The following is a 26,108-nucleotide window of genomic DNA, read 5'->3' on the forward strand; positions in this document are numbered from 1 at the left end:
TGGAAGATCAAAATTTTATTCAAGAACTACCTGCATACAAAACATATTGCACATCAAACAACCAGAATGATCATTTAAAAAAAAAGAAAGAAAGAAAATAAGGACTCACAAACGTAGTTTACAGAACAGAAAATCTGGAAGTTGATCTTTCAGTAGTCCAAATTGTCACCTGCGTGCAAATACGTTCAGGCAGCCAGTTTAGTGTTAAAAGAATAACTGCTTTTGTTTTTTTTTTCTTTTAAATACTGTACATTTGAAAATAAATAACCCAAAACAAGGCTCGTTTTGCCGAACAGTCACTGTCATTACAGCCCGACAGGCGATGAATCAGAATAAATTCGATCTTTCCGATGTGGAGTGTTTTTCATACGCCGTTTAAAAGTGAACAAACAGACCAGTTTCCAGAGTAACATTATTCTAAAGGGAAAGAAATTACAATTCAGTGCAAAAACATCCTTTTTTTTTTTTTTCAGACTGCATTTCCTAATTTCCTTCCCCAAATGTATGAAGTGGTTGCATATTAAAACAAAAAGCAGCTAACTCCCCTCGTTGAGCATTAGGACAGCCGGGATCTTCGCACGACGGTTTGTATTTTATTCCTACAGCCAGCCGCTTTAACGGTCACACTACTCTCTGAAGGCACAACATCTCAACGTGTTCTTTAAACTTATTTTAGGTGTGAATCAAGTTTCATTTTTGTCTCTTCAGGGCTCGTCTTTTTTTCCTTCTTTTTTATTTATTTTATTATTTTTTTTAATAAGTTCTTGCCTCCCCTCCTACCTGTTCCACGGTGAAGGAACGGAAAAGTGCAGTAGAGAATCTGGAAGTCCGTATGTCTATCTTTGGCAAGCTTGTACAAGCACTATTGTAAAAATGTAAAGGTTACGACTTTTTGAAAGGAAAAAAAAAAAAGAACAGACCAAACTGCTTAGGAGAGTCCGTTAACGGCGGGCTTTGCCCCCTCGCCTTCGCCACTGGCTTTGGGGGACGTGTCTATGGAAGCTCGTGCTGCTTTTTTCTGCTCCTCTCCATTGGCGCTGGGGCCGTTGCTCACAGCTTTAGAGACTCCGTGCTCCGCTATGCTCTCCACCTGACCCTGCGGACGAGAGAACGAGCTCAGTCTGAATATTTAAGTAATATCTATTTGTAGATATTAGTATTTGTGAGCTTCACGGGATTTAATTTCAACTCAAATTTATTTGTATAGCACAAAGTCAAACATCCAGGTCTAGCAGGTCAAGTGCATAATGGAAATACCAAGACACAATATACACAACAGTTAGTTCCAGCCACACAAGCTGATTGGATGAGAAGTTGCTAAGCAACGACTGTGACAGCTGTAGGAGACGCTCAAGACATTTGAACGTTTTTTCTTCTTACTTTGCCACAAACAGAAAATGGACACTGTTAAGATCACATTTGACCGACAGCCGATTTGGTCAGACTCTGAAGATGAGACGACACTAAATTCCCAAACTGTCATCACCACTGAGCAGCTTTTCAGTCGGCAGCTGTGACAGAAGAACAGCTGAACAACCTGGAATCAGCCAGAAATGAACCCAACACCATTCGCCAAACTAAATGGGCTGTAAGATGCTTTACAGACTGGCTGGAACAAAACAACATTAATACTGATCTGGCAAAAACTGAGCTGAACTTGATATTGCAGCAGTTTTATGGCTCAGTCTGTACTTCAAAAGGTGAGGCTTACAGCAGACTGTGCAGCGAGTGGGCGGAGCTCGTTACTCTGACATGGCAACAAGCTGCTTGTTAAGGAAATATAATTTGGTGAAGGAACTGCGAACATTAAAACATTAAACGCCGCGTTGACGGCCCAGTTTATTAATTTATTACTTTTTATTTAAATGGTTTGTAAGAGCAGTAGAACACTCGAGGTCGTGTGTTATCGCAAATCTCCTCTCAGACTGAAGGGAGCCATCTTGTGGTGACAGTCAGACACTCTATGACCCCCTCTTTCAGTTGGTATGTGATTGGTTCCTAGGCACCTCACGGTTGTAAAAATATGGCGTTTTGCAATCGGATTAATCTTTTTGAAACACCCTCTGTGTGTGTGTGTGTGCGTATGTATATATACACACACACACACACACACACACACACACACACACACAAACACTTAATTGGTGATAGCTGGCAAGCCTAAAATCAAAGAGAGGCCCATTAAAATGTCAATCACAAAACAGGTAGTTCTGGTTTTGAAATCTGATTGGCCGAGCCACGTTCAAATCTATTGTAAAATACTTGATATAAGCACGTTTCTGAGCATCACCTGAAATCTGTATTAATGCACAAATCTGGAGAACTGCCTGTAGATGAGTTCAGTCATTAGTGTCTGATCCACTTGTACCAGCGCAACACATAGTATGGCCTAATTCACGCATAGTACCTCTGTGTGGCGTGAGCGCTACAGCTGGAGCACGCTGGCCTTTCACACACAGTGTTTGTGCTGCGGAGTGAAGCAGCAAGAAAGATACACGAACGTTCCCTTTTCCAGATGGATAAATGGTCACATCAGTCACTCTGCTTAATAAAAACAATTTATAAAACTGCATAGTATATATTTGTTTATCCTCGGCAGCATTCTAACATGATTAGGCCAAAGTTTTAAGCCTGGGGGACGAGCCGGGAAATCTGTTTGCAGCACAGACGGTTTAACTAGTATTTCATAATGAATTAAATAAAAAAAAATAGGTGTTTAAGTTTGTGTATATGGTTTTCTATTTAAGTTTCACTGATTTTCATGGCTCACTTTAGAGTATTTAGGTGCATGGCGCACACGCCACGGGTCTATTCTCTAAATACTGGGACACTCTCTGGGACGCTCTGCCGGTTCGCAAGCGCAGCCTGTGTGAAAGCATTGACCAGTTAACATGGGCACTGAAATGAAAAGCAAGACCACCACCACCACCACGTCAGCATCACTGCAGTGCTGAGAATGACCCTCCACCCAAATACCTGCTCTGTGGGAGTCCTGACCATTGAAGAACAGGGTAACAAAGTATGCAGAGGAACAGATGGACTACAGTCTGTAACTGTAGAACTACAGAGTGAAACTATATGGTCAGAGAAGCTGATAGAATGGACAGTGAGTGTAGAAACAAGGAAATGGTCTTAATGAAGCAGCCGGTCGGTGTAGATGCATGCTTATGATGTGATGACAACTTGAAAAAATGAAAAATACTTTATGAAATGAATGTTCAGAAGGCTTGTGTGATACTCTATTACTGACGTATAGGTGTGGTTCACTCTCGGGTTGTCAGAGAACCGGACTTTCTTCATTTATAATCACAAGGGCAGCAGCATCAAATGCACATGCTGTCTGTGTGGGAGAGTCTGCGGCTGTAAAAAGCCACAGATCACAAATCACAGTAACATCTGCTCAGCATTTAACAGCGCTAGAACACAGAGCAGCATTTAATAATAACAATAATATAATCTTTATTTTTGTAGCACCGTTCATACATTAAAAAAGCAGCAAAGTGCTCCACAATACAAAGTAAAAACAAAGACGTATCCAAAATGCTAAAGAATAACAACTGACAGCAGCTCCAAATGAATAACTCACTTTATCTAATAACTCATTCACACGAGGGAGCTGGAGTACGACATGTTCGTCATCTTTTATAATAAAAAAGAAAAAAAAAAACTATTACATCACAGCTTTGCCATGTGCTGGATGCTGTGTCACCCGTATCGGGGAAATACCTGTGTAATTAAATGAAGACTAATGTCAGTATTTTTGGGAACCACTGAGTTATATCAATCAGAAGCAACCAAACACTCATATGCTGTCACCATGACAACAAAACCACAACTAACTGGCAGTCTGGCACACTACATTCAAGCCTCGAGCCAGAAAAGGCGAGTGTGCTGGTCTTCTTGGATAAAATAACCAGCCTGGAGTTTAATTCAGAGACAATAATCGCAATTTAAAATCGCACTACTGATCAGAAAAATCACAATATCTTTCTGAAATCGTCCAGCCCTAATCAGCTTTTATACGAAGTAAATAAAACCATATTAAAATGTTCTACAGAAGAACCTGCCTTTGTTTAGACTGACACTGACTGGCAGACAGCTATAATACATTCATGATTATATGACCAAAAATTAAAGAGCTGGTGAAATGACCGGCTATTGAAGCTCTATAAGGTCAATGTTTCACAGTTCTATAGTTATATTGACCACTCGTTGACAGCCCGAGTTAAAATGATCGTAAATGCCATGACCGAGCGCTTTATAAGTGTAAATAAGTGAACATAGTTTCACAGTTATAGCACATTTTATATTTTATGTTTTTCTCCTCAGCAAGAAAAATAGAAACTGGGCACCAGGGATGGGGGAGTAGCTAAGCGGCGCGCTACTTTTTGTAGCCGCAACAGGGCAGTGAAAGAGCCGTGTTGCCGACCCCTGGCTTAGCTGAAGCGGAAAAGACATTTTCATAATAGATTATTACTAACAGTACTGCGCAGAGTCAGCGTCACTGATGAGAGTTTCGAGGCTAAAGTGTTGCTGAAGTTTAACAAGGGACTCTGAATGTCATGTCTGTACAGATCTGGCTGAAATGTTTAAATTGGAGCAGTTTTATTTCAACAGTTGACAATGTTTCACACACAACTGTTTGGTTTGTATTCAGGTATTTTTGTGGATTTTTGTTAGGAAAAACCTGGAATGACTGACTTTGCCTTTACTTAGTATACATTCTTGTTGGATATCACGCCTTTGGTTGTGTAAGTTTGATTGTTGGTTACAATTAAACTCACTTTTTGGTGATCTTCTTGTATATTTGCAGCTTTTCAATTGTGCGATTCTTTCTGGCACATGATGAAATGCAGTGTCTTGTTCACACTGTCAGTTGGGCTTGTTTGGTGTGTCAGGTGGAGGTACACAAACATTCTGACAATTGTGCTTTGAAAGTAGCTAAAAAGTAGCGCAATACTTTTCAAAAAGTAGCTAAAAATTTTGGGAAAGTAGCTACAAAGTAGATAACTACTAATTTTTCAGTAGCTATCCCAGCCCTGCTGCTCTCTGTAGATGAGGTGTTAACTTATTTTTATTTAGAAAATCAACAAAACATGGAATGTGACCAGGGGTGTTCAAACTTTTGCAAAGAACTGTACATTTAAAATAAAATCTGGTTTTTAGAAATCGTTTTAACTGGTCTGTAACTCAGATGTGCTGTGTGCTTAAATTAGAAGAGCGTACAGAGGCCCGAGTTTGACCCTTTAGGATCTGCAGCACTAACACTAAATCTGTCTGCAGCGTTAGACAGTCTTTCCAACGTCTTTCAGGTTCTAAGTCATCTGGTCTGTTGCTAAAATGTTTGATACTATTTATAACCAAATTCGCTATTCCAAGTCTTTTGTTCCTTCTGCTATCAAGCTAAATGCGGATAATAGTTTTTTTTAAATGATTGTTATATTCGTTGTCTCCGTGCATTGATTTATTTATTTATGCATTTACCTATGTATGTGGATTCGGTGTCTCTGACGTATGTGCGTGTATACAGTCGTGTGTATGGACGAGAAAGCTGCAAATGAATTGCCCTTTTTGGGACTAATAAAGTATTCTGAACTGAACTGAATTCACATCATGAACAAAGGAACTCTGACCTACCAAATCTTTTTTATTCTTCTTCAGATCTCTCGGTGTTCTCTGCCTGCTTTGAGATTCAGCCCGTGATATGTAATCGGCCACAGTAACTGCAAAGAAAACAAAAAAATCCCTATTTAAAACCTAAACATCACTAATAAAAGGCACTTAATTCAGAAAACAGTTCTGGAGGACATGCTATAATAAAGCGGTCAGAGTTAGCTCAACCCAATCCAGTTACCATTAATGATAAAGCAGGCTTGGGGCTACAGTCTGGTCACAACTGTGGTGCATCAGGTTTCAACACATAAAACGGTTAGTAGATTAACTGTTAATCCAAAAAAAGTTCATGAGCACATCATTAAAAACGACACTTAAGCGCAGAAACTAAAATCCTAAATTTAAAACCATGAAAGTTTACAGATATTTACAGTTGCCAATCAATGCAAAAATTGCAAACATTGTACTTTTTAATGCCCAATTTCTGTTTATTTACTTAATTTAACATATTGGGTGAAATATATTGGCTTGCTTGACTTGACTGACTTTTCCAATTTGTTAAACTCAGCAAATAAACAGAAGTTGTGCCCTAAAATCTACAGAACAATGCTATATTCAACTGTGTTCTCTGTATGCGTTAAATTATTTTTACCTAGAAAATCAAAAACACGTGTAATCTGACTGGAGGTGTTTACATACGATTGTAATAGTGGTGAAAATGATTCACATTCTGAGTTGCAACACAATTTGTGATTCTGAGGTCAAGGTTTAATTAGGTTCTTGATATTTCATGTGTTAAAGTGTCTCGATTCTATAGGGCTGTAATTCTATACTACACAGATCGGCTTTGCCAGTTATCTCCATAACTAAGAGTGTGGCACAAGAGATAATGTGATCAATCTGTTTTATCTGAGCTCTGTTTTACACTTAGAAATATATTTGTAGTTCATATACGAGTCCTCCAAAAAAAAAATAAATAAATAAAATAAAATCAACGTTTTTTAAGCACGCACATCACCCTCTAACAAAATAATCCACAAAAATCACAACCTCTATAATTTACACCACACAAAGGTCATGACTGAGCTCAAATACAACAAATGAATGCAAGACAAATGTAGGATATGAGCCCTTTCAGGTCTTAACCTCTCTTTTAAGTGTCTAACTGTTCTGCATGTGTATTGTATTTTATTTGATTTGTAAAGCAACCTTGGCACTATATAAATAGAATTTATTATTACTATTATTACAAAGAGTGAGGAATCCCTCCTCTTAAACAAAGTAACCCACAAAAAAATAAATAAATAAATATACCCACACAACCTCACAACCCCTTCAGCACCTCCGTGAAGCTGGCCCCCCATGGGCTCAGCAATCAAATAAAAATACTACTGTTTGTTTGTGCTGCGTTTGTGCTGGTTTGTGCCGTAGGAACCACTGCCGGCAGCATTTTAGAAAAATTAAACATTATATTTTCAAATTAAACATATCACCACCTCCACTCTGCCTGCAACTGCTTTACTTGATTTTCACTATTATTGTCTTATCTTTCATATGTTTTTCCCCATTTATTTATTTATTATTCATATTTTTGTTTTAATTATGATCATTTTATTATTTTCTGTATTTATCTTATCCTCCTTTTCTTTTATCCTTCTTTTGATTTTATTAACTTTAACATTTTAGTTAAGCTTCAATTATTGCTTTAGGGTTTTCTTCATTTTTTATGTATTTTATTATTAAATGTTTCATTTTTTTATACTTACCTGACTTGAGTCATTTTTATTATTAAATTTACTTTTATTTGATATGTTCTTACACATTATCGATCCATTTTCCCTGTATCAACTCAGCAACATTGTAAATGAGGGTCACCCTCAATGTTCTCAGAGGTTAAATAAAGGTTGATTGATTATTACCTGTGTCGTCACTCAGCCCCCCACTGACGTCCAAATCATACCAAAATGGTTTTATTCGTTTGTGCTGATAAAATAGACATTTGTGCTATTTTAATTCAAGTTATTCAGCAAAAATGTTAGACAATAAAACATAATGCTTAATTTTTCAAAAAACACTGCCAGCACAAACGATGATTCCTACGGCACAAACCAGCCCAAACGATCAGTATGTTTATTCCATTTCTGACCATATAGGGGGCCAGCTTCACGGAGGAAGCCACCCAATCCCCACCCACTTTATTTTGAAGGGCAAAGATGCTCATAAGAGAGCGAGGAACGCATGAGATGTACAGTTTTCACACTTTCAACCACTCCTTTTTTCCGATACTATACTGAAACTGTTCCACACTAGAGAGAGAAACAGAGACAGATGTACTTTATTGATCCCGGAAATTTGGCCATGCTGGAGCTATTCTGACTAAGGACTGGTTATGGGTCACTCCAGGCACACTAAGTCATGCAGGTCAATACCACTGGCACCCATGTGCACCTGTTACCTGGCTGCCTCTCCTCCGGAGGGCGGAAGCGGCGACGGCGGCTACGGTTACGCCGCTGCGGTTTAGCCTCCGAGTCATCTACAACAGGGAGAGGCCCTCTCTGTTACTCTACACAGCAGGAGTCACTTCATAACTTCCATTCCACTGTTCTCGAGTGCAGTTTAGTCAGGAGCCAAGAACTATAGCGGTTTACACAGCCTTGAGGTGCTAGTTTAAAAATATACAGCTGAACAAATACTTATGCAACTCAGCTGCAGCATACGAAAGTGAAACCGACTAAAACTCAGACTCACAACATGTGAAATCTGAAAACAGGATCACACTACTGCTCAGAAACGTACAGCTAAAATTCAACACATTAAAAACAGCTATAAAGAGCAAACAGCATACTAACCTGAGAACTGAACTAGGTACCTAAACTGAATACCATTATGGTACCTAATTACTTCAGTACTACTGATGGAAAAGACTGAATAAAGCATTGTCTGACTAGAGAGCTTGGAGCCCTCCTAAAAAGGTAATATAGGGAAGCAGACTATGGACTGTGGGCTGTAGACTCTCTAACAGGGGAAACTTTCTGGGCTCACAGAAGGGAGCTGGACCAGATGACAGTTTAAGTTATAGCTACACTCTTATACGTATATGAAGGGTTGTGTGAGATGCCCTATGGAGAGCTGCGCAAGAGGGTCCTGTAAGGAGGGAACAGTCTGGTAAGAGTCAGACCAGAGTGGGTTTTTAAAAAACGACATCATACATGTTTGGTTTTAAAGGCTACCAAAAAAGGTGTAAGGTTTGGACATGATGGGGACTAAGATGGTATGGAATTGTGTAAAAGGGCTGGGGAGATCACCTCATCACCCCAGAGGGGAATAAAAGGGATGTTCTGAGATGATATTCGCAGTGTGGTTGACCGGAAACCATTCTGCCATTTGATGCTCAATAAAGCGAAGGCCTTTTCCTTCCTTCCACAAGAACTCAGCTGAAGTCTTTTTCATTCCTTTTTATCCTTTTTCATTTTTGTTGATATTCTTTGATTCTTTTAACTCTTTTTGAAGACATTAGATTATATACATGTATTAGGGCAACAGTATAGATAAGATTAGAGTTACTTAGAAATGTCCAGACCCTGGGCATAAAGAGACGCTCTTGGTTGTGACGCTACTCAGGATCAAACAATTGTCATTCGGCACCAAATTTTAGCACCTAAGTTCTAAGTCTTGGCATCTGTGAGCTAACAGGCACATCTGTTTTAAATGTAGAATGTTTACTCGTTTAAGCCTCACACACTTCTGGTTTGCAATTAAAAAGAATCTATGGAAAATATATAATTCAGGATTTGGTATAGAGCATGGTATGAGCAGCTCTAAACTAGTTTATGAACTAGTGATCAATCAACTACATCACAATTGAATCAAGTAGATCAAACTACTAGTATAAAAACAGTTTTAGGTACATTTAGCTACATTTAGGTGCTTCAAGGGTTCTTTAGTAAAGAAAATGGTTCTATATAGAACCACAAACACTCAAAACCCTTTACACAATTAAAGAGTTCTCCGCATCATGAAAGCCTTTTTCGGATTGATCGAAAATGTGCATAAATGTGCTACAGACGGTTCTACATAGAACCTTTCTGAGAGAGGTTGTATAAAGCACCCAAAAGAAGAACCCTAATTGGGTGCTATATAGAACCATCTACAACACATTCTCCCTTAATCTGAAGAACGCTTTCATGATGCAAAGAACCCTTTTATCTTCTAAAGGGTTCTTGGTCTGTTTATGGTTCTACACAGAACCATTTTCTTTACTAAAGAACCCTTAAAGCACCACTTTTTTTAAGAGTGTACATCTAAAACTGTAATAAAGCACAGCTGCAGCGTGGTGGTGTAAAGTGACGTTCGGAAGGTGTCGTGCACAAAGCTCGGGGGGACCGAACGCTTACCGAGGCCGTTCTCGCTGACCGAGGCGTTGTCTGATTCACTCATGCCGTCGATCAGTGTGGCGTCTTCATCCGTGCGACGGCGGCGTGAGCGCCGACGGCGGCTCGTGTTCACCTGAGACTCACTGGCGTCTGTGTCCGCCGTCTGGTCCGTCTCCGTGTTGTCCAGCAGACTGTAGGGGTTCCGGTCAGGATCTCTCAGAACTGTAGAAAAAAAAAAAGGCTCTGCATTATTTAAACAGAAGTCGGGAGTTTATTTTTATTGGAGTTGCTTTTAAATGATGAGGACACATACAAATAAAATTAAGTCCGTCTCATTGTAGAAAGACAATGAATACCCACCACCTACAGTTCACGAGTGCAGAATTAATCTTTTAAAAAAAATACACTGAATACATTAATGAGATGAACTATTCATACAGTAGTGGAATACAGACAGTAAAAACTAGGGATGCATCGATACCAATATTGTTATCAGGTTGATATTGTGCTCATTTACTCGTAAAATTCACCGATACGAACATTCTGATACCCGCTGTGACGTAAGCTGAGCGTACAGTGCCGCACTAATGAACAAACCCAGTGAGTGACCCACCGAGTGCATTTACATGCATTTAATAGTCCGATAACTGCAGAAAATCAGGTTTGCATGCTCTTGAGTAATCACATAATGGGAAACTCTGGGTCTACATGAGTCAGACAGTAATCGGATTTCTACTTTGCAACCAGCCAGTAGACTCTAATGACTCTAATGTAAAGTCAAACTTCGTACCGCAGCTTTTTTAAACATTGAGTCACTTTACCTGAAAATATGAACATACATCATCTAGAAGATGAAGAATATTCAAATCCTTTATTTCGTGTTTGGTTTCAGCGCCGCTCCAACAGTGTTTTTCTGCCATCTCGCAATATCCACCGTCTGATCTCGCGCATGCGCAGACTGAGAAATCCAATAGAAATCAGAGTACGAGTTTACATGCGCTGAGAAATCTGATTACTGAGCTAAAATTCAGCCTCTTTATTGGATTTCTTAATCGGATTTCTAGATCAGAGGATGGTGTTTACATGACCATTTGAATAATCGGATAACTGCAGAAATCCAATTATGATCGGATTACTGAGTGCATGTAAACGCACTCACTGACTTCCTGGCCATTGGATGCAAAGTCACTGATCACTTATAGTTGACACGACTCTCCTTTTTTAGTTTTCCACTGTAAAACTGGTACCTGGTACTTTTTTACCACCTCCGTCGAGGTTCCAATCAAGCTGAGCTGATACCAAAGAGTGACGTAAAAAACCACATATGCTAACGTTAGCTACAAGGTTAGCGTACCCTATTGCGTCGCCTTTTTTGAGCAACCAGACGTCTCATCGTCTGAACTCTGATGTAGTTTTTCCCCAAACTCTCATGTTTTTTCAGCAGTTTTTTGTCTTACTGTCATCAGCCTCTTCTGGACAAGATTTGTCTCCTTCACGTCTCGGCAGTTTTGTCTGGCGTCGCTACGACGACCAGCTACACAGTTCTGTACCTGCAGTGGAAAGCTAGCTGGTACCAAAAGCGAGTCGAGCAGAGTCAAGTCGAGCCAGTACCATGCAGTGGATAAGTGGCCCTGGCAATTTAGCTTGTTTTTAAACACACACAATCACAACCGCTTCCCCAATACAGGTGAAGACAAACAGGCCAGCCAAACGGACAAAAGTCCGCCTATGCCTACTTTACTCTGTTCGACTGTACAGAATTGGATGGTATAAATGATTTTTTTAAAACCATCTTTGTAAAATAGGTTGCAGAGAGACCGTACTGTCCTACCACGCACGTCATTGCTTGCTTTTGGCTTCAGTGCTCAGTGTTAGCAATGCTGCTCAGTTTCTCAGTGTTTCTAACTGCAACTGTGCGCAGCACGTTATTTTGAATGAAACAGGTTTATCTGAAATTGTTCATACACACAGCTGTCTGTGGCGGCTTCATTTAACGCAGCGCGGACGGAGCGATTTCATATAGTGAGTTCATAAATCGTAGGCTTTGTTTGTACATGATGGTCTATTCAAACGTGCAGTGACAGATTTATAAAAGTCACGCAGTTTTGAAACTGCTGAAAAACTGTAAAAACCTTAAGTAATTAACAAGGTTAATTACTTGCTTGTTAATTCTCATCTTGTTACTTCTTTTCTTTTTTTGAGTGCCTTGCTCTCCCTTTGCTGCTGTAACACTGAGAATTTCCCTGTTGTGGGACTAATAAAGGATTATCTTATCCTATCTTATCTTTATGTCTGGCTTTAGAAGACATACAACTAAAGCTCAACCAACCAAACAAAAGACTCTCAGAAGATAAAACTCCACAAGTGAGCTCCTCGGATGCAGCTCCCGCTGTCATTGGGCCACAGAGACTGATGTTGAGAGAAACAGATGAGGAGCATCAAAACTATGAATCGTACTTCACTTACAGCTGTACAGAAGTGCTTTTCTGATGTGGAACAATCGCTCTTCTCCACTCCAGCACTATGTAGCACAGCTAGCTAGTTCACTTCATTTAAAATCAGCTAGATTTGAATGATTTAACGATAGTTTGTCATGCTATCGGTAAGTGCTAAAAAACATACTTGTACTCAGGCTGGAAAAAAATGGATGCATTCCTAATAAAAACACCCAAATTATTTTAATATTGAAAATAAGTAGCCTATTTATATGTGTATAAGTCTATTTTGGCCAATGGATTATGTAAGAGGAAATATAATTGGTTGAAAGTGATTCTAAAATTTTACATCTCTGTAAAACATGATGTCTACCTGAGCTCATGGTGCTAGAAGCCCCTCTCCCTGTTCCACGACCTCTCGCCCCTGGTCCTCCACGGCCCCGGGACACCGCGGGTCTCCTCCGACTGTCTCTTTGCGGCCGAACTCCTCTCTCGGGCTCCTCCCCGGCCAGGGACCAGTCACTCAGCTCGTCCTTACGCTCCGAATCCGTCTCAGATGCGTACGAGTGCTCAGAGTTCGTTCCTAAAGATGGACAAAAGAACGTGATTATTTCACTGCATTATTGGGCAAATTTTAAATATATAGCCACTTTTAACACAAGTTCACAAAGTGCTTTACAGCGAGACTGAAAAAGAGAAATGAAGGGATATTAGATAAAAATAACATTAAGAAATTTTTGCATTAAACTGTACAGCACATATTTTGATTCTTCCAAACACAAGCATAGTGGCACAGTTAAACAGTGAGGTCACATGAGACAGACGAACAGAGACAGCATAATTAGTCTTGTTTAATTTGAAGTGAAACCCTGAATAAAAATAACTGCATTCATAGTTTTTAGCCATATTTTTTAAAGGTTGCACTATTGCCTCTTTTTTGTCTGATCCCTCTCATCAAACCTCAGAAAAACTATATATTGTGATGCATATCGTGTAAAAGCTAGTGTATCCAAGGCTTAAAAGGTGTTACCGTAACCTGAAGTGTAGTTCACCCCCCTGCGGCCGCGGCCTCTGCCGGCATAGGAGCGGCTGGAGTGCAAAGGGGCATTGGACGAACTCTCGTCTGTGTTGTAGCCCTTGTCCTTGTCTGCAGGGCGGCCGGGGACAGGCCGGTAGCCCAGCCCGATCTGCCGCAGCTGTTCATCAATCTGCAGCCTCTCCATCCTCAGCTGCTCCACCTCCTGCAGGGAAACGAACACAGCGCTGCAGGAAACCAGCCCTTTCAGCTGATCTGAGACCAGCTTTGTTTAAAGGAGTAATTACACAGTTTCCCTTCTGTTACCCCAAATGTAATCACAATCGGCCAAGCAAGTTTGGTTTATGAAGTTTGCTTCTTTAGTTTAAAACTGGAGCTATGAGGCTAACGCAGCTAACAAATAATGGAAGCTTATATCCCACCAATTAGCATCGTGCATACCTACATCACAAAATAGAAGTACATTATATAGTTCCTAGAGATGAGACTGATCCGATCCTATATCAGTATCGGTTCTGATATTGACGTCACTTGACTCATCGGATATCGGACAGACAGGGCCGATCCACTTACCGATCCATATTCCAGTCCGCAAATTGCGCTGGACCGTGAACCCGCCGTAATGTAACATAACAGACAGTCACCAATCCAGATTCCATACTACATCTTACCATGAACCCGTGGCAACTTCAGTCTGTAACTGGGTGAGCAAATAACCTTAATAGATGTTGGTTTGAACAAAATGTTGTTTGTTTGGAGATATTTTAATGTGAAAACACAAAAAGGAAAGACCGCTACTTGTAATGTTTGTGTAGCCAGCATGCCAAGAGGTGGAAGTACGGCTGCGTTGTACAACCAGTTTAATCACCTGCAGAGGTTTCACGTATAAGAATAGCGGGAGTTCATGCTAACAGACAGGAAGACACCACCAGGCAGCAACTCTCACTGATGCTTTCCAGAAACACAATACACTTCCAGCAGACGACCCAAAGGCTAAAGGGATCGCAGAGAAGTTGCTCAACTTCATTATACATTTTCATTATATATACACTATCTGTAGTGGAAAATTGCGGATATCGCAGCCTGTTGGAGCACTTTAAGCCCAGGTATGATCCGCCATCCAGAAAATACGTTTCAGAGATTCAGAGACGGCGATACCTGAACTGTACAACCAGGTGCCATCACTGTTAGCGGCGCAGAGAGCTAGATGTTAAAGCCATGAGCTTCACAACTGATATTTGGAGCTCAGATGTGAGTCCAGTGTCCCTCAAGTCTCACTCTGAAACATATGCACTACAGAGTGAGGTGCGTCACGTGAAAAAGCGCAGGGTCTCACACCAGCAGTTCAGCTACAGCCTTCATTACAGACATGCTCAGTGATTTGAAGATTAAACACCTTAAATAACCTTAAAACACAATACCAACAATAATAATGATAATATTAAAGTAAAATTGGGTATCGGATCGGAACTGAAAAAACGTGGATCGGCCCATCACTAATAGTTCCTTTAGTACATGTTCATAGATAACACTATGTTATGCAGTATCAGAAAACACATAAGCAATTCTATTAGAGATTACCTAAAGGACTACTATCATGAGTGATTCTGCTTAGACTTATCTTTAACTATAAATATAGGCCCATCAGTGCACGTCATTTACATACATCAGCCTTAAAGGCACAGTAACAAAAACAGCATGTTTAAGTGTAAGGGATAATGAATAGGTTGTAAAAAATAATTATAATCATTTTTTGGTATATAAACCCACAGAATCGTGAGAGGACATCAGAGAAAAAACAGCACCCAAGAAAAAACGGATATGGGCCCTTTAACAACTCGCATGGTCCGAAGCCTCAATACTCACATTCAGATAAGAAATATGGTACTCCAGAAGAACCTGCACGTTGCTGATGCTCTCCTTTGTGCCGACAAACGTGAAAGGGACCATTCCCTGTTACGAGATTAAAGGATGTTACTACTGGTGAACAAATGGCACATCATACTACAATTGTGTTTGCTTTGCTCAATTTTAAGAATGAGATCTCACTTCTTGTCTGGGGAGTTTGTTGTCGTTGTCGCCTTCGATTCGTACCCGGACCACTCCAGATTTGTCCACGATCTCCTGAATCACCTTGCCATTCTTGCCAATTACCTTGCCTGCAAAGAACAGTAAAGAGTTACAAGGAAGTTCATTCAGAATCATTCTACAAGCTCTTGCAGCACAAAGCGAAAGAATGATGCGTACCAACTAAGTGCCGAGGAATTTGTACAGACTCTTCGAGGAATTCTAGGTAATTCCTTGCTTTCTGGACTGCCTCTGCAGTCTGGAATCACATACAAATAAACAGATAGAAAACGTGTTAAGTTTACTGTTATGTCTTCGAAGAACAATACATGCAAAAAGAGAATTATAAAGGCTCCAACTCAGCTGCAGAATCAAAAGTTATGCAAGAAACATCTGGATCAAGTAACATTTCAGTGTTATACTGAGCTGAGTGGAGCAACTCTCTTTATAATCTGATTGGCAAAATCTTTCATTCCAATTCAGTGGTGCAACAAGTCCCAGCAAAACTGTCAGACAGGCTCGTCACTATCCCTGCTCACCTCGCCGTAAATCCTGAAGGTACCGCTTTCTTCATCCAGCTCGATTGCCGTTACTCCTGGCACTTTCCTGGCCTGCTGGATGTTGCTGCCGTGGCTGCCGATGGCAAGGCCCATGAGGTCCACCCTCACAGTGAACTCCTCTTGGAAGGCTGAGGCGAGCTGCTTTGTGCTCTGAACATCACAATAAGAATAAAATAAAATCAGTCAAAAATCAGGAGCCACTCAATTATCTAAGACTCTTCATTTTGAACTGTTAGATGAGGGGTGCAGCAACATGTCACAGAAACCACTGATGTCATATATAAAGGTAGCGATGTAATGACAATACGATTTTTCATATTTAATGTCCTAAAAATGTCTTAATTCTACAGAACACTGATCATATACACTACACATACTGGTAAATACTTCAAGATTTTTTTGCTTTTTTATATATTATATATATATATATATATAACGTATGTATTATACAGTTAATTCATCACCATCCCCATGAGCAATATAATCAATTATTCATGTACAATATTCCATGTGCAATGTGTGTAAAATATTCTTATAATGATTTTCTATTTATATTTACATTGTCAATTTGGTGAATGACAGTTTATAACTTTATATTTTTGTATGCTTAGTATTATATATACTGTCTATACAGTAACAAGTAACAAACTGTAATAAACTGTTAATTATAGGTTAATTACTTTCTTCGTAAATTCTCTTGTTACTTCTTTTCTTGAGTGCCTTGCCATCCCTTTGCTGCTGTAGCCCTGTGAATTTTCCCGCTGTGGGACCAATAAAGGTTAATCTTATCTTCAAGCACAACTTTTTAGATGCCTGTCTAGTAAAATAAGCCACAAAAATAAAAAATAAAAAATTATAAACTCTTCAGAAAAAAGTACAGCGTGATGTGAGAATAACCCCTGATAAGCTGCACCCAGATGCCTAGTTTTGATCAGAGACAGTAAATGAGAAACACTTAGGACAGAGCGAGTGGTGTATCGACAGTTTATATTCATTTTTTCAATCTTTACAGTAAGTAAGTCAATCAAATATTACGCGTCTTATAAGTATTTGGGTTCCTAACATTTCACCCCCCCTGTAATAACATCATCGCTTGTCAACTTGGACATTTACATCACAAGAATTACACTGCAATTCAAGCAAACATAATAGGGCCGACACTACACATATTGGTAAATACTTCAAGATTTTTTTGCTTTTTTATTTGTAATCTATATATAACGTATGTATTATATAGTTAATTCATCACCATCCCCATGAGCAATATAATCAATTATTCATATACAATATTCCATGTGCAATGTGTGTGTGTATATATATATATATATATACACACACACACACACACACACATACATATATATATATATATATATATATATATATATATATTTTCCCCAACATTTTCAATCCTGTGTAATTTGCTCAGCTACACTGTAAATGAGGGTCACCCTGAATCGAAATAAAAAAAGGTTTGTTCTCAAAATAACACCTAAAAAGAACAATTTAATTTCATAATGAATCCATTTTAAGTGTGTTCATTCATTTTATATTGTTTTATTTGGACATCCCAATAACGCAGACAGATGTGCTGCAACGTTTTGCCACGTACAGAGCCAGTCTGATGAGCGTAAACAGACGGACACAAATCTCACTCGGGATACACGACTCTTTGAGTAATTTCGGTGTTTTATACCAAGTTTGTACAGTTCATGTCAAACAGGAATCAGCTAAAGCGATTCCTGTACTAGCCTTCAGTCTCTGCTCGTCTCCATCTCTCAGCTCCACAGCGGCTAAATAAGTGGCCGAGGACACTGAGCCTCTTCAGCTGAATGTCACTTCCCTTTGTTTAAAGATTTCTCTTTGTTTAAAAAGTCAGTGCTTCAAAGAAACGGGAGGACACTGAAATCGTAGTGGGTAGTGTGGCTGTGCTCAGCCTTTAGCTAACGTTAGCTGGGAGTAACATGATTTTACAGAATAAATATCACATCCACTGTTGGCTAATTACCAATGTTTGATAAAATGTTTGTAATAAAACAGTGAAAAATCAGGGTTCTAGACTTCTGTCAGGGTCTAAAGGGTTAATAAAAGTTGAAGCTTCCAAATACCACACAAAGAAAGAAATACTCGAGTATTAATATTATTCATAACATAGAGAAAAATGTATTTAACAACCACCAATGCTAAAATCTAGATAAAAGCAGTATATTCTACACTGTCAGAAATAAAGGTTCTGTTCAGGTACATTTTTCCTTCATCAAGGTACAAACAGTGTAAATGTTCTCTCAAAACAGTGGTTTTAAGGTCTGATTGTGAACCTTAAATAAGTTTTTCCAGGTGAAAAGTTCGTATTTGTACCTTTTCATAACCGAATGTTTTAAACAGAACAGTAAAATAAAAGCCTGGAGACGAGACGGGGTGTGTGGAGTCAGTACAGCTTAGAACATATCATTTCAGTGGATTATGGTACAGTTATGTTCCCTGACTAAAGGTACTGAGATGGAGCCTTGAGGGTTCCACCTCAGTGACAAGAGGGGCACTGACCCAGAGACAGATTAGTACCTTTATTTCTGAGAGTGTATAGGCTACACTCTTTAGTAAAGAAAATGGTTCTATATAGAACCAAGTACAGTCAAAGAATCCTTTGCATGATTAAAGGGTTCTGTGCATCATGAAAGGGTTCTTCAGATTGATGGAAAACATGCATGAACGTGCTATAGATGGTTCTATATCGATCCTTTTTGAAAAAGGGTTCTATATAACACCCAAAAGTGTTCTTCTAAAGTTACAAGCAATTTTTAAAATGCTTCTATATAGAAACCATGTTCTCCATCAATCTGAAGAACCATTTCATGATGCAAAGGGTTCTTTGAGCATTCTTGGTTCTATGTAGAACCATTTTCGTCACTAAAGAACCCATGAAGAGCCATCTTTTTAAGACTGCATGTTATCCTTCAGCGTGTCGCTAGACTGCTTGTGACTCTCCATGTCTGAAAATTATCATCATAAAAGCGAGCAGCGGTGTTAACCACGTTACCTCCAAGTGCTTTGTGGCTTCCTCGTTCCTGTACACGAGCATGAGCTTCGTGCGGATGCTTCTTAAGTGCATATCACTCAGCAGAGAAACTCTCTTCACTGTGGCTTCACTTACAGACTATTAAAGGCAAGAAGAGCAAAACATTCACATTCTTTATCACATAAGAGCTTTTATTATTACAAAAACTGGCTCAATACACAGATCCTTCAACACGTAATAGTAATCTATTATACAACAGTTATTTCCAGCCATGCAAGCTGACTGGCTGAGAAGCGTTCTAACTGTGCTGTTATTTCACCATATCAGCATGTTTTTTTTTCACAAACACTGTATCACTCCGCTGACACGCCGTTGCTAAACAACGACTTTGACAGCTGTAGGAGACGCTCAAGACATTTGAACGTTTTTACTTCTTATTTTGCCACAAACAGAAAATGGACACTTTTTAGATCACATTTGACCGACAGCCGATTTGGTCAGACTCTGAAGATGAGACGACACTAAATCCCCAAACTGTCATCACCACTGAGCAGCTTTTCAGTCGGCAGCTGTGACAGAAGAACAGCTGAACAACCTGGAATCAGCCAGAAATGAACCCAACACCATTCGCCAAACTAAACGGGCTGTAAGATGCTTTACAGACTCGCTGGAACAAAACAACATTAATACTGATCTGGCACAAACTGACAAAACTGAGCTGAACTTGATATTGCGGCAGTTTTATGGCTCAGTCCGACCTTCAGAAGGCGAGGCTTACAGCAGACTGTGCAGCGAGTGGGCGGAGCTCGTTACTCTGACGTAGCAACGAGCTGCTCGTTAAGGAACTATAATTTGGTGAAGGAACTGCGAACATTAAAACATATTAAACGCCGCGTTCACGGCCCAGTTTATTAATTTATTACTTTATTTATTTAACTTGTATAAAAGCAATAGAACACTCGAGGAGTGTGTTATTGTGTCTTCAACCAAATCACAGCTGTGATGTTATTGCGCAATAACACACTCCCTCCCATGTTCTAATGCACTACTCTGTAATAATAAAATATACCAGCCTTGCTTGAAATGTGAACACATCTTTCCAAACTGTGAAAAGAATATTTTTATCGTGGTCAGTTCCGCCTCTGCAGTGCCCCTCTGGTTCAAGGCACGTATGACGCGTCTTAGTACCAAAGTACGATGACCCATCACATTATGCAAATAAGTTAACCAACATTACCACACCCTGATGACGCCTGCTTGTGCTGCGCAGTACGAATATGAAAGCATAGGAGCCCAGAGCCAGGAGATAACCACACTCACGCGCTGACCTAAACACCCCCAGCACCACCCCACAAAGCTGTTAGCACATAAATGTTAGCATATTTATTGATAACGTTCAACGTCAGATTAGGTGACCTGAAGGACCGATTAAGCAAGGATTCTTGCAAGTGTCCATATGGCTGCCGGTAAGTGCCATGAGCAGCTTGCAGAACATGAGGATTTAGAGCCACTGCAGTAAAACCCTGATTAACAGTCACTTTACTCATTCGGAATTCAGTGCATCTAAGAAATCAGGACTTGGGTTATATCGAATATGGACCTCCTAAACAGATAATTAGAAGCTGGCTGTCACGGTTTTAGGGAATGTTCTACCGTTCAGCGCCTCTGCCGCTCGCTGCTAATCATTTTCTGGTGGCTTGAGTCAGCGGCTCATACTGGTAAGACTCAAGACACTTCTACAAAAATAGTATGGGCCCATTTCCCAGACCCAGATTAAGTCTAAAGTATTTTCAATGGTGATTCACCACTGACACTGCAATTTAGTTAAGACTAGGCTTAATCCATGTCTGGGAACCCGACTTCATGTGGCAAAAATTGTTTATGCACAGCCATATTTCACAAAACTGCATTATCATCTTGCACATCTCCAACTAATAACTGCTGATTCTCTGAGAATTTTATGTGTATTATTGATCAGTAGTGCTTATTTAATTGAAAAGAAAGGGACCTACCAGTATGACCAGCTGGCTAGCCTCCGGGCTGTAAACTATCCGGCTCGCCCCAACGGCCTTTTTGAAGTCCTTGTGTGCGAGTTCGTTCACACATCTATAAAAGACAGATTTTAAGAGAAACTTAATGCACTGCACAGGACCACTTAACTCTGACTTCAGCACGTACTTTGAATGTGGACGTGACACGGTTTAAAGCACCACCACACTCTGACTGGCACTCGGCGAAACTCACTCAAAAATGAGCTTAATTTTTTTTTTTAATCGTTTCATCCACGTGCTTCACTGCCACAATCCCTCACAAACAACAGTAGCTTGCGTTCACAGAAATGAATGAGAGGTGAAAATCACCAAACTGTAATGTAAATACACTGTTACGCCCGATTCTAACACGCTAGCCTTTCTTACATACAGCATTTGTGCTGCGGAGCGGAGCAACAAGAGAAAGTAATACAGACATTCCTTTTTCCAGATGGATAAATGGTCACAGTCTTTCTGCTAAATAGAAATATGATTTATAAAAGTGCATTGTATGTTTGTTTATCCTCGTCAGCTCTGACTTGTGATGAGGAAAAAGTTTCAAGGCTGGTAGACCAACCAGGAAATCTGTTTGCAGCACAGAACGTTTAAGTGTATTTCATCATGAATTACATTAACTAAAAAAAAATAGCATTTAAGTTTTATATGGTTTTCTGGTTAATTTTCATGGTTTATTCCAGTGTATTTTGCTGCGTGACACACGTGGCACACGATTTGCCTGGTCTGTTCTCTAAAATCTTGCACCGCTTCATTGTGGCGTACAGGACGCTCTGCCTGTGTGCAAGCGCTGACCTGTTAACATAAGTGCCGGAATGAAAACAAAGCCATTCACTCCATGCAGAGTGCCAGTGCAGCACACGCTAAAAAAGTTCTAGTGGAGAACTTTTATTAACCTGTGCAGTATAGAATTAGAGCTCTGCTGAATCAAGACAATGAAATAAATCAGCAAATAAATAAATAAAGGCTAAAAATTAAATTACATGCTTCATTACACCCCTTGTGAGAAACAGAAAGCGCGAGCACACTGTTTAGACGCTGTCTGCACTTACGCAGCCTTCAGGTCATCGGGTACAGGAACAGTGCACTTGTAGAAGGTGTTCTTCGTGACGGCTGTGTTGAGGTTCACCGGCCGGAGGCGCTCGAGAGTGACGATTTCGTTGTACGTTGCATCACATGCAGCGTACTCGATCACATAGAACTGTGCAGAAAGGAAAGCAAAAGTTAAACCGACAGACCGCAGAGGATGTGGAAGAAATGGAAACTGAAAGCCTGGGCAGTTTAGCTGCATACTCACATCTCCCTTCATCATTCGCACTTTCGCGAGCCACCAGCCGCACGGCTCCTGTTCATTCGCTCTGGAGTAGACCTGAGATCACAAAATATAAAATATTATATATATATATATATATATATGCGCATGCTTTTTCAGAGCATAGGATTTATTTCTCACATTGGCAATTTGAAAAAATCTAATATTTTTATTTAACATAACACTATACTTGAAGGTATCTTTATTATATATTATATCTGTGTTCACAATGTTTTGTTTCTCTACGGCTTTTTTTTTTTAAACTCAAATGGACAAAATGCACCAGCACTTTAAAAAAATAAATAAACTGCAAGTCTACAAATAGAATGGTGTTTATATATATTTAACAATATGTAACAGCAGGTAAAATCAAACGATTTGTAAGAAATAAATAAAGATAATGGCATAACTGGCTAAAATCCAATGAGCTCTTTGTTATATGCTACTAACCCCTTAAATTTCCAGGCTTATTATTCAGTAATTACATGGATTGCAATACAACCTGCCTGAGTTATTCTAAGGTTACAGAAGTTCGGGCCATTTCAGGGGTGAATGTGACGAAGTGACCGCTAGTTGTTATTTACAGGCACTCTACAATCGGTCTAAACCTAAATGTAGGATACAGTTGGCAAGTGTTCCAAAATATTAACAATACATGCCGTGAGCTCATAATGAATTGTAATAAATAACAAAGCCTAATATTGCCCATCCCTAATGTTCAGTGGTGTATTAAAGCTACTCACCTCCACTTCTTCTCCTTCACCGATGTCATTCTTGCTATCAGCGGGAGGCGGCAAACGGACATCGCTGAACGGAACTTGTCTTTCTGGTTGCCAGCTTAAAACAAACAATGTTAATTTTTAGAAAGGCGCTGTACACATTTTGGAGGAGAACGGTCATGAGTGTGAGCATTAGCCTGTACTTACTTGTTTTCAAATGAAATGGAGAGCGAATCATCATGAACGTCTTTGACGAAGCCCTGGCAAAGCACAAGGTCATGTATAGTGTTATATGTTCAGTTCCATACAATTACATAAAAAACAAAAGTATGCTTACAATAAGTTGTACTTTGATGTCGCACTGCTCTATTACTGTTAGCATAGTCCACTGTCAATTTCAATGTGTGGTGAAAAGTGATAATTTTTGTCCACATCCTGAATTGTTCAATGTTTGCGGTGTAAAATTAATAAAGGGCCGAATACAGACGAAAATACACACGACATTTGGGCATTTTCTGAAAAGTACACCTTGCCAACTTTGCCATTTAGTGGTGACCTGATCAGCCTACACTTTTGTTTCACAACAACAGCTCATGTGAATAGATTTCAAAGAAGGGGAATTCAACCATTTTTTCAAAATGTTGTGCTTAATTAAATGGTCAAGATGTAAACAGAGTCTTTTAAAGTGGTTTGGTGTGAAATGCTCCCTCCTAAAGAAACTTACAGAGTCAGAATTGTTCACAGTGGTGGTGACAGGAACCAGACGTCCTCTAAAAGCTCCCTCACAGTTATGAATACACTGCCCGAAGTCTGAGACATTGTTTTACGTCAGTTTTGAGAAGATCTCGGCTTGAAATGTATTTATCTGGTAATGGCTAAGGGTCATATGCAGGGTGGTGTGAGGCAAAAATAGTACCATTTTTTTCCAATTTTTCCATCATCAACATTCCATATAAACTCACAAGACTCGTGTAGGTTCACTGGTGGTTTTGGATAGCAAATAAAATGTCTATATTTGTGTTGAAGTCATGACGACCCCTGGTTCCTGTCACCACGACTGTAAAGAAACTGAGTCAGTCTCTCTCTACAAGGTACCTTTTCACATCAAAGCACTGTGAAAGACTTTGTTTACATCTCAATCACTGCATTATTCAGACATTTTGAAAAAAAAAAAGTGGTATTCCCCTTATAAAAGTATAATGTCTGCTTTAAGTTTCGGTTTTGTTTTCTCTGCTTAGCCCAGTTTTGCTTTTGACTAGCTGCTTCAGAAATGAAACAGGTGAAATGAACTGAAAGCTGCCGGCGTAACAATCCAAAACATCCCTTAAAAATGTGACACATTTAAGCATTCACAACCATAATTCTGCGCAAGAGAAAAAGAGTTTCCCAGCACTAAAACAACCTAAATAAGTGTAAGGGGGGCAGCTTTTAATCTGTGACTCCTGAGCACCGTTCATCAGAAGTGTCTATGGAGCTGGGAGTCAGTATCTCAACACAGCAACTCAAAAATAGAAGTGGCTTCACAAATATCTGCTGGAGCTGATGACAGCCAGTGATCCAAAGAGAACAGCTGCTATGCAGTGAGATAGGAATGGGCCAGTGAGGCATGCATGGGATAACTTTTGGATGATGGAAGGGCAGAATAATAACTTTAGCAGCCTGGTCTGCCACATAAAGCCTAAAATAAACCTGAGGTGTAGATGAGAGAGAGGCAGATATGTACTGAAATGATCCAGTACACACTGCTTTATGAAAACCTGAACACTGGAGCTTACTAATACCACAGTAGTGATTTTATAGCATAAGTGAACTGATCCTCAGCCACATTTCATAGCCTAATAAACAATAACAGCACATCAGCGAAAACTATAGCAAGCTTTTTGGCTAAAGCTAACTGCAACTCCTATAAGAGCTCTCCAAGCTGACTTCAGCTTCAAATTAAAGCTGCCAGGTTCTTTAAAAAACATTTCCAGTGGTCTCATACCACCTCTTTGCCTCTTTACGACCACATAATGGCTGTAAAATCATAAACAAAGCGTAAATATTCTTTTAAAGCGCTGAACTGATGAGGCTAGCCACTTAGCATCAATTAGCTTGTTGCTAAATCGGCTAGCTGAGACACACCGGCGGTCTGAGGCATCGTTTAAAGTACATTAAGCTCTAAAAACGATCGATATTGAAAGAAACACGTCCGACAAGCACGAGAAATGAGCTGTGGCTCTTCGTTTTCCTCCTGTTTGTTTACGTATTTGTTTAAAAGACCCCTGAACACGTTAGCGTAGCAACCGATGAGTCCCAAACAGCGCCGAAAAAGCCCCAGACAGCCCGGTTCGAGTTAAACTCGGACTAGTTTGGACTCGTATGCATCTTAACAATAAATCACCATCACAACTGTACAAAAATAAACCGTAAAATGGCATTTTACCTTGTAATAAGCTCCATTGGAGCCACGAACCTCCACCGTCAGTTCCTCCATGTCGAGCACGCAGGGGATCGTGGGTAAAACTTCTAGAACAGTTCAACCAGGTCGAGTTTTAAAACCGGTCAGCTTCAAAATAGGAGCTTATTTTAGTCATATTTCATGAATTATGCTTTACTGGACGCCTTGTTTATGTCATCAGCAGTCCGAGGTGACCGTAAAATACATAAAAATGTAATAAAGCCATTTTTTGGCTGTCACGGGCCTGTCTGAAATAGAGGTGGGGCGATATAGCAAAATATAATATCGCGATATTGCAAGCATTTTCACGATACACGATATGTCACGATAATACATTTTTTCATACATCTAATCAGTTTAAACTGAGGAAAAAATAACATTAAAAAAATTATGTTTGTTATTCAGTATTTGGCATACTGAGTTGCGCTAAATCCAGTTAAACACTAATGAAAGGTGTAGTTCTGGCCTACAAGCACTGACGATATAATTTAT

At 39.7% G+C, this 26,108-nt stretch overlaps 1 protein-coding gene across 3 annotated transcripts; it reads right to left on the reverse strand.

Annotated features, from left to right (window-relative positions):
• Window positions 1–25,728, reverse strand: fxr1 (fragile X mental retardation, autosomal homolog 1). 3 transcript variants are annotated; one of them, XM_036586220.1, is made up of 17 exons: window positions 25,602–25,728; window positions 23,384–23,436; window positions 23,201–23,294; window positions 22,443–22,514; window positions 22,198–22,346; window positions 21,113–21,206; window positions 19,122–19,238; window positions 16,064–16,234; window positions 15,705–15,783; window positions 15,507–15,616; window positions 15,324–15,410; window positions 13,458–13,662; window positions 12,795–13,004; window positions 10,008–10,208; window positions 8,069–8,146; window positions 5,638–5,723; window positions 1–1,096 (listed from the first exon to the last, which is right to left on the reverse strand). In XM_036586220.1, exons 1-17 carry the CDS (start codon window positions 25,650–25,652, stop codon window positions 929–931), a joined length of 2,025 nt encoding a protein of 674 aa, XP_036442113.1. In that variant the 5' UTR covers window positions 25,653–25,728; the 3' UTR covers window positions 1–928. The 3 variants fall into 3 exon arrangements, with proteins under 3 accessions (XP_036442113.1, XP_036442112.1, XP_036442114.1); XM_036586219.1 differs by having other exon boundaries at window positions 13,452–13,662; XM_036586221.1 differs by lacking the exon at window positions 8,069–8,146 and having other exon boundaries at window positions 2–1,096; window positions 13,452–13,662; window positions 25,602–25,727.
• Between the last annotated feature and the right edge of the window lie 380 nt (window positions 25,729–26,108).

This window comes from Colossoma macropomum, unplaced genomic scaffold (genome assembly GCF_904425465.1).
Source record: "Colossoma macropomum unplaced genomic scaffold, Colossoma_macropomum, whole genome shotgun sequence".
Taxonomy (NCBI): domain Eukaryota; kingdom Metazoa; phylum Chordata; class Actinopteri; order Characiformes; family Serrasalmidae; genus Colossoma; species Colossoma macropomum.

Excerpts from the sequence above, each read along its gene's own strand:
- fxr1 (XM_036586219.1), bottom strand. The coding sequence starts at position 25,652 with ATGGAGGAACTGACGGTGGAGGTTCGTGGCTCCAATGGAGCTTATTAC. Across the intron at positions 22,347-22,442 it reads TGCGAATGATGAAGGGAGAT|TTCTATGTGATCGAGTACGC; the intron begins GTGAGTATGCAG and ends CTTTCTGCACAG. Across the intron at positions 21,207-22,197 it reads CCCGATGACCTGAAGGCTGC|ATGTGTGAACGAACTCGCAC; the intron begins GTAAGTGCAGAC and ends TGTCTTTTATAG.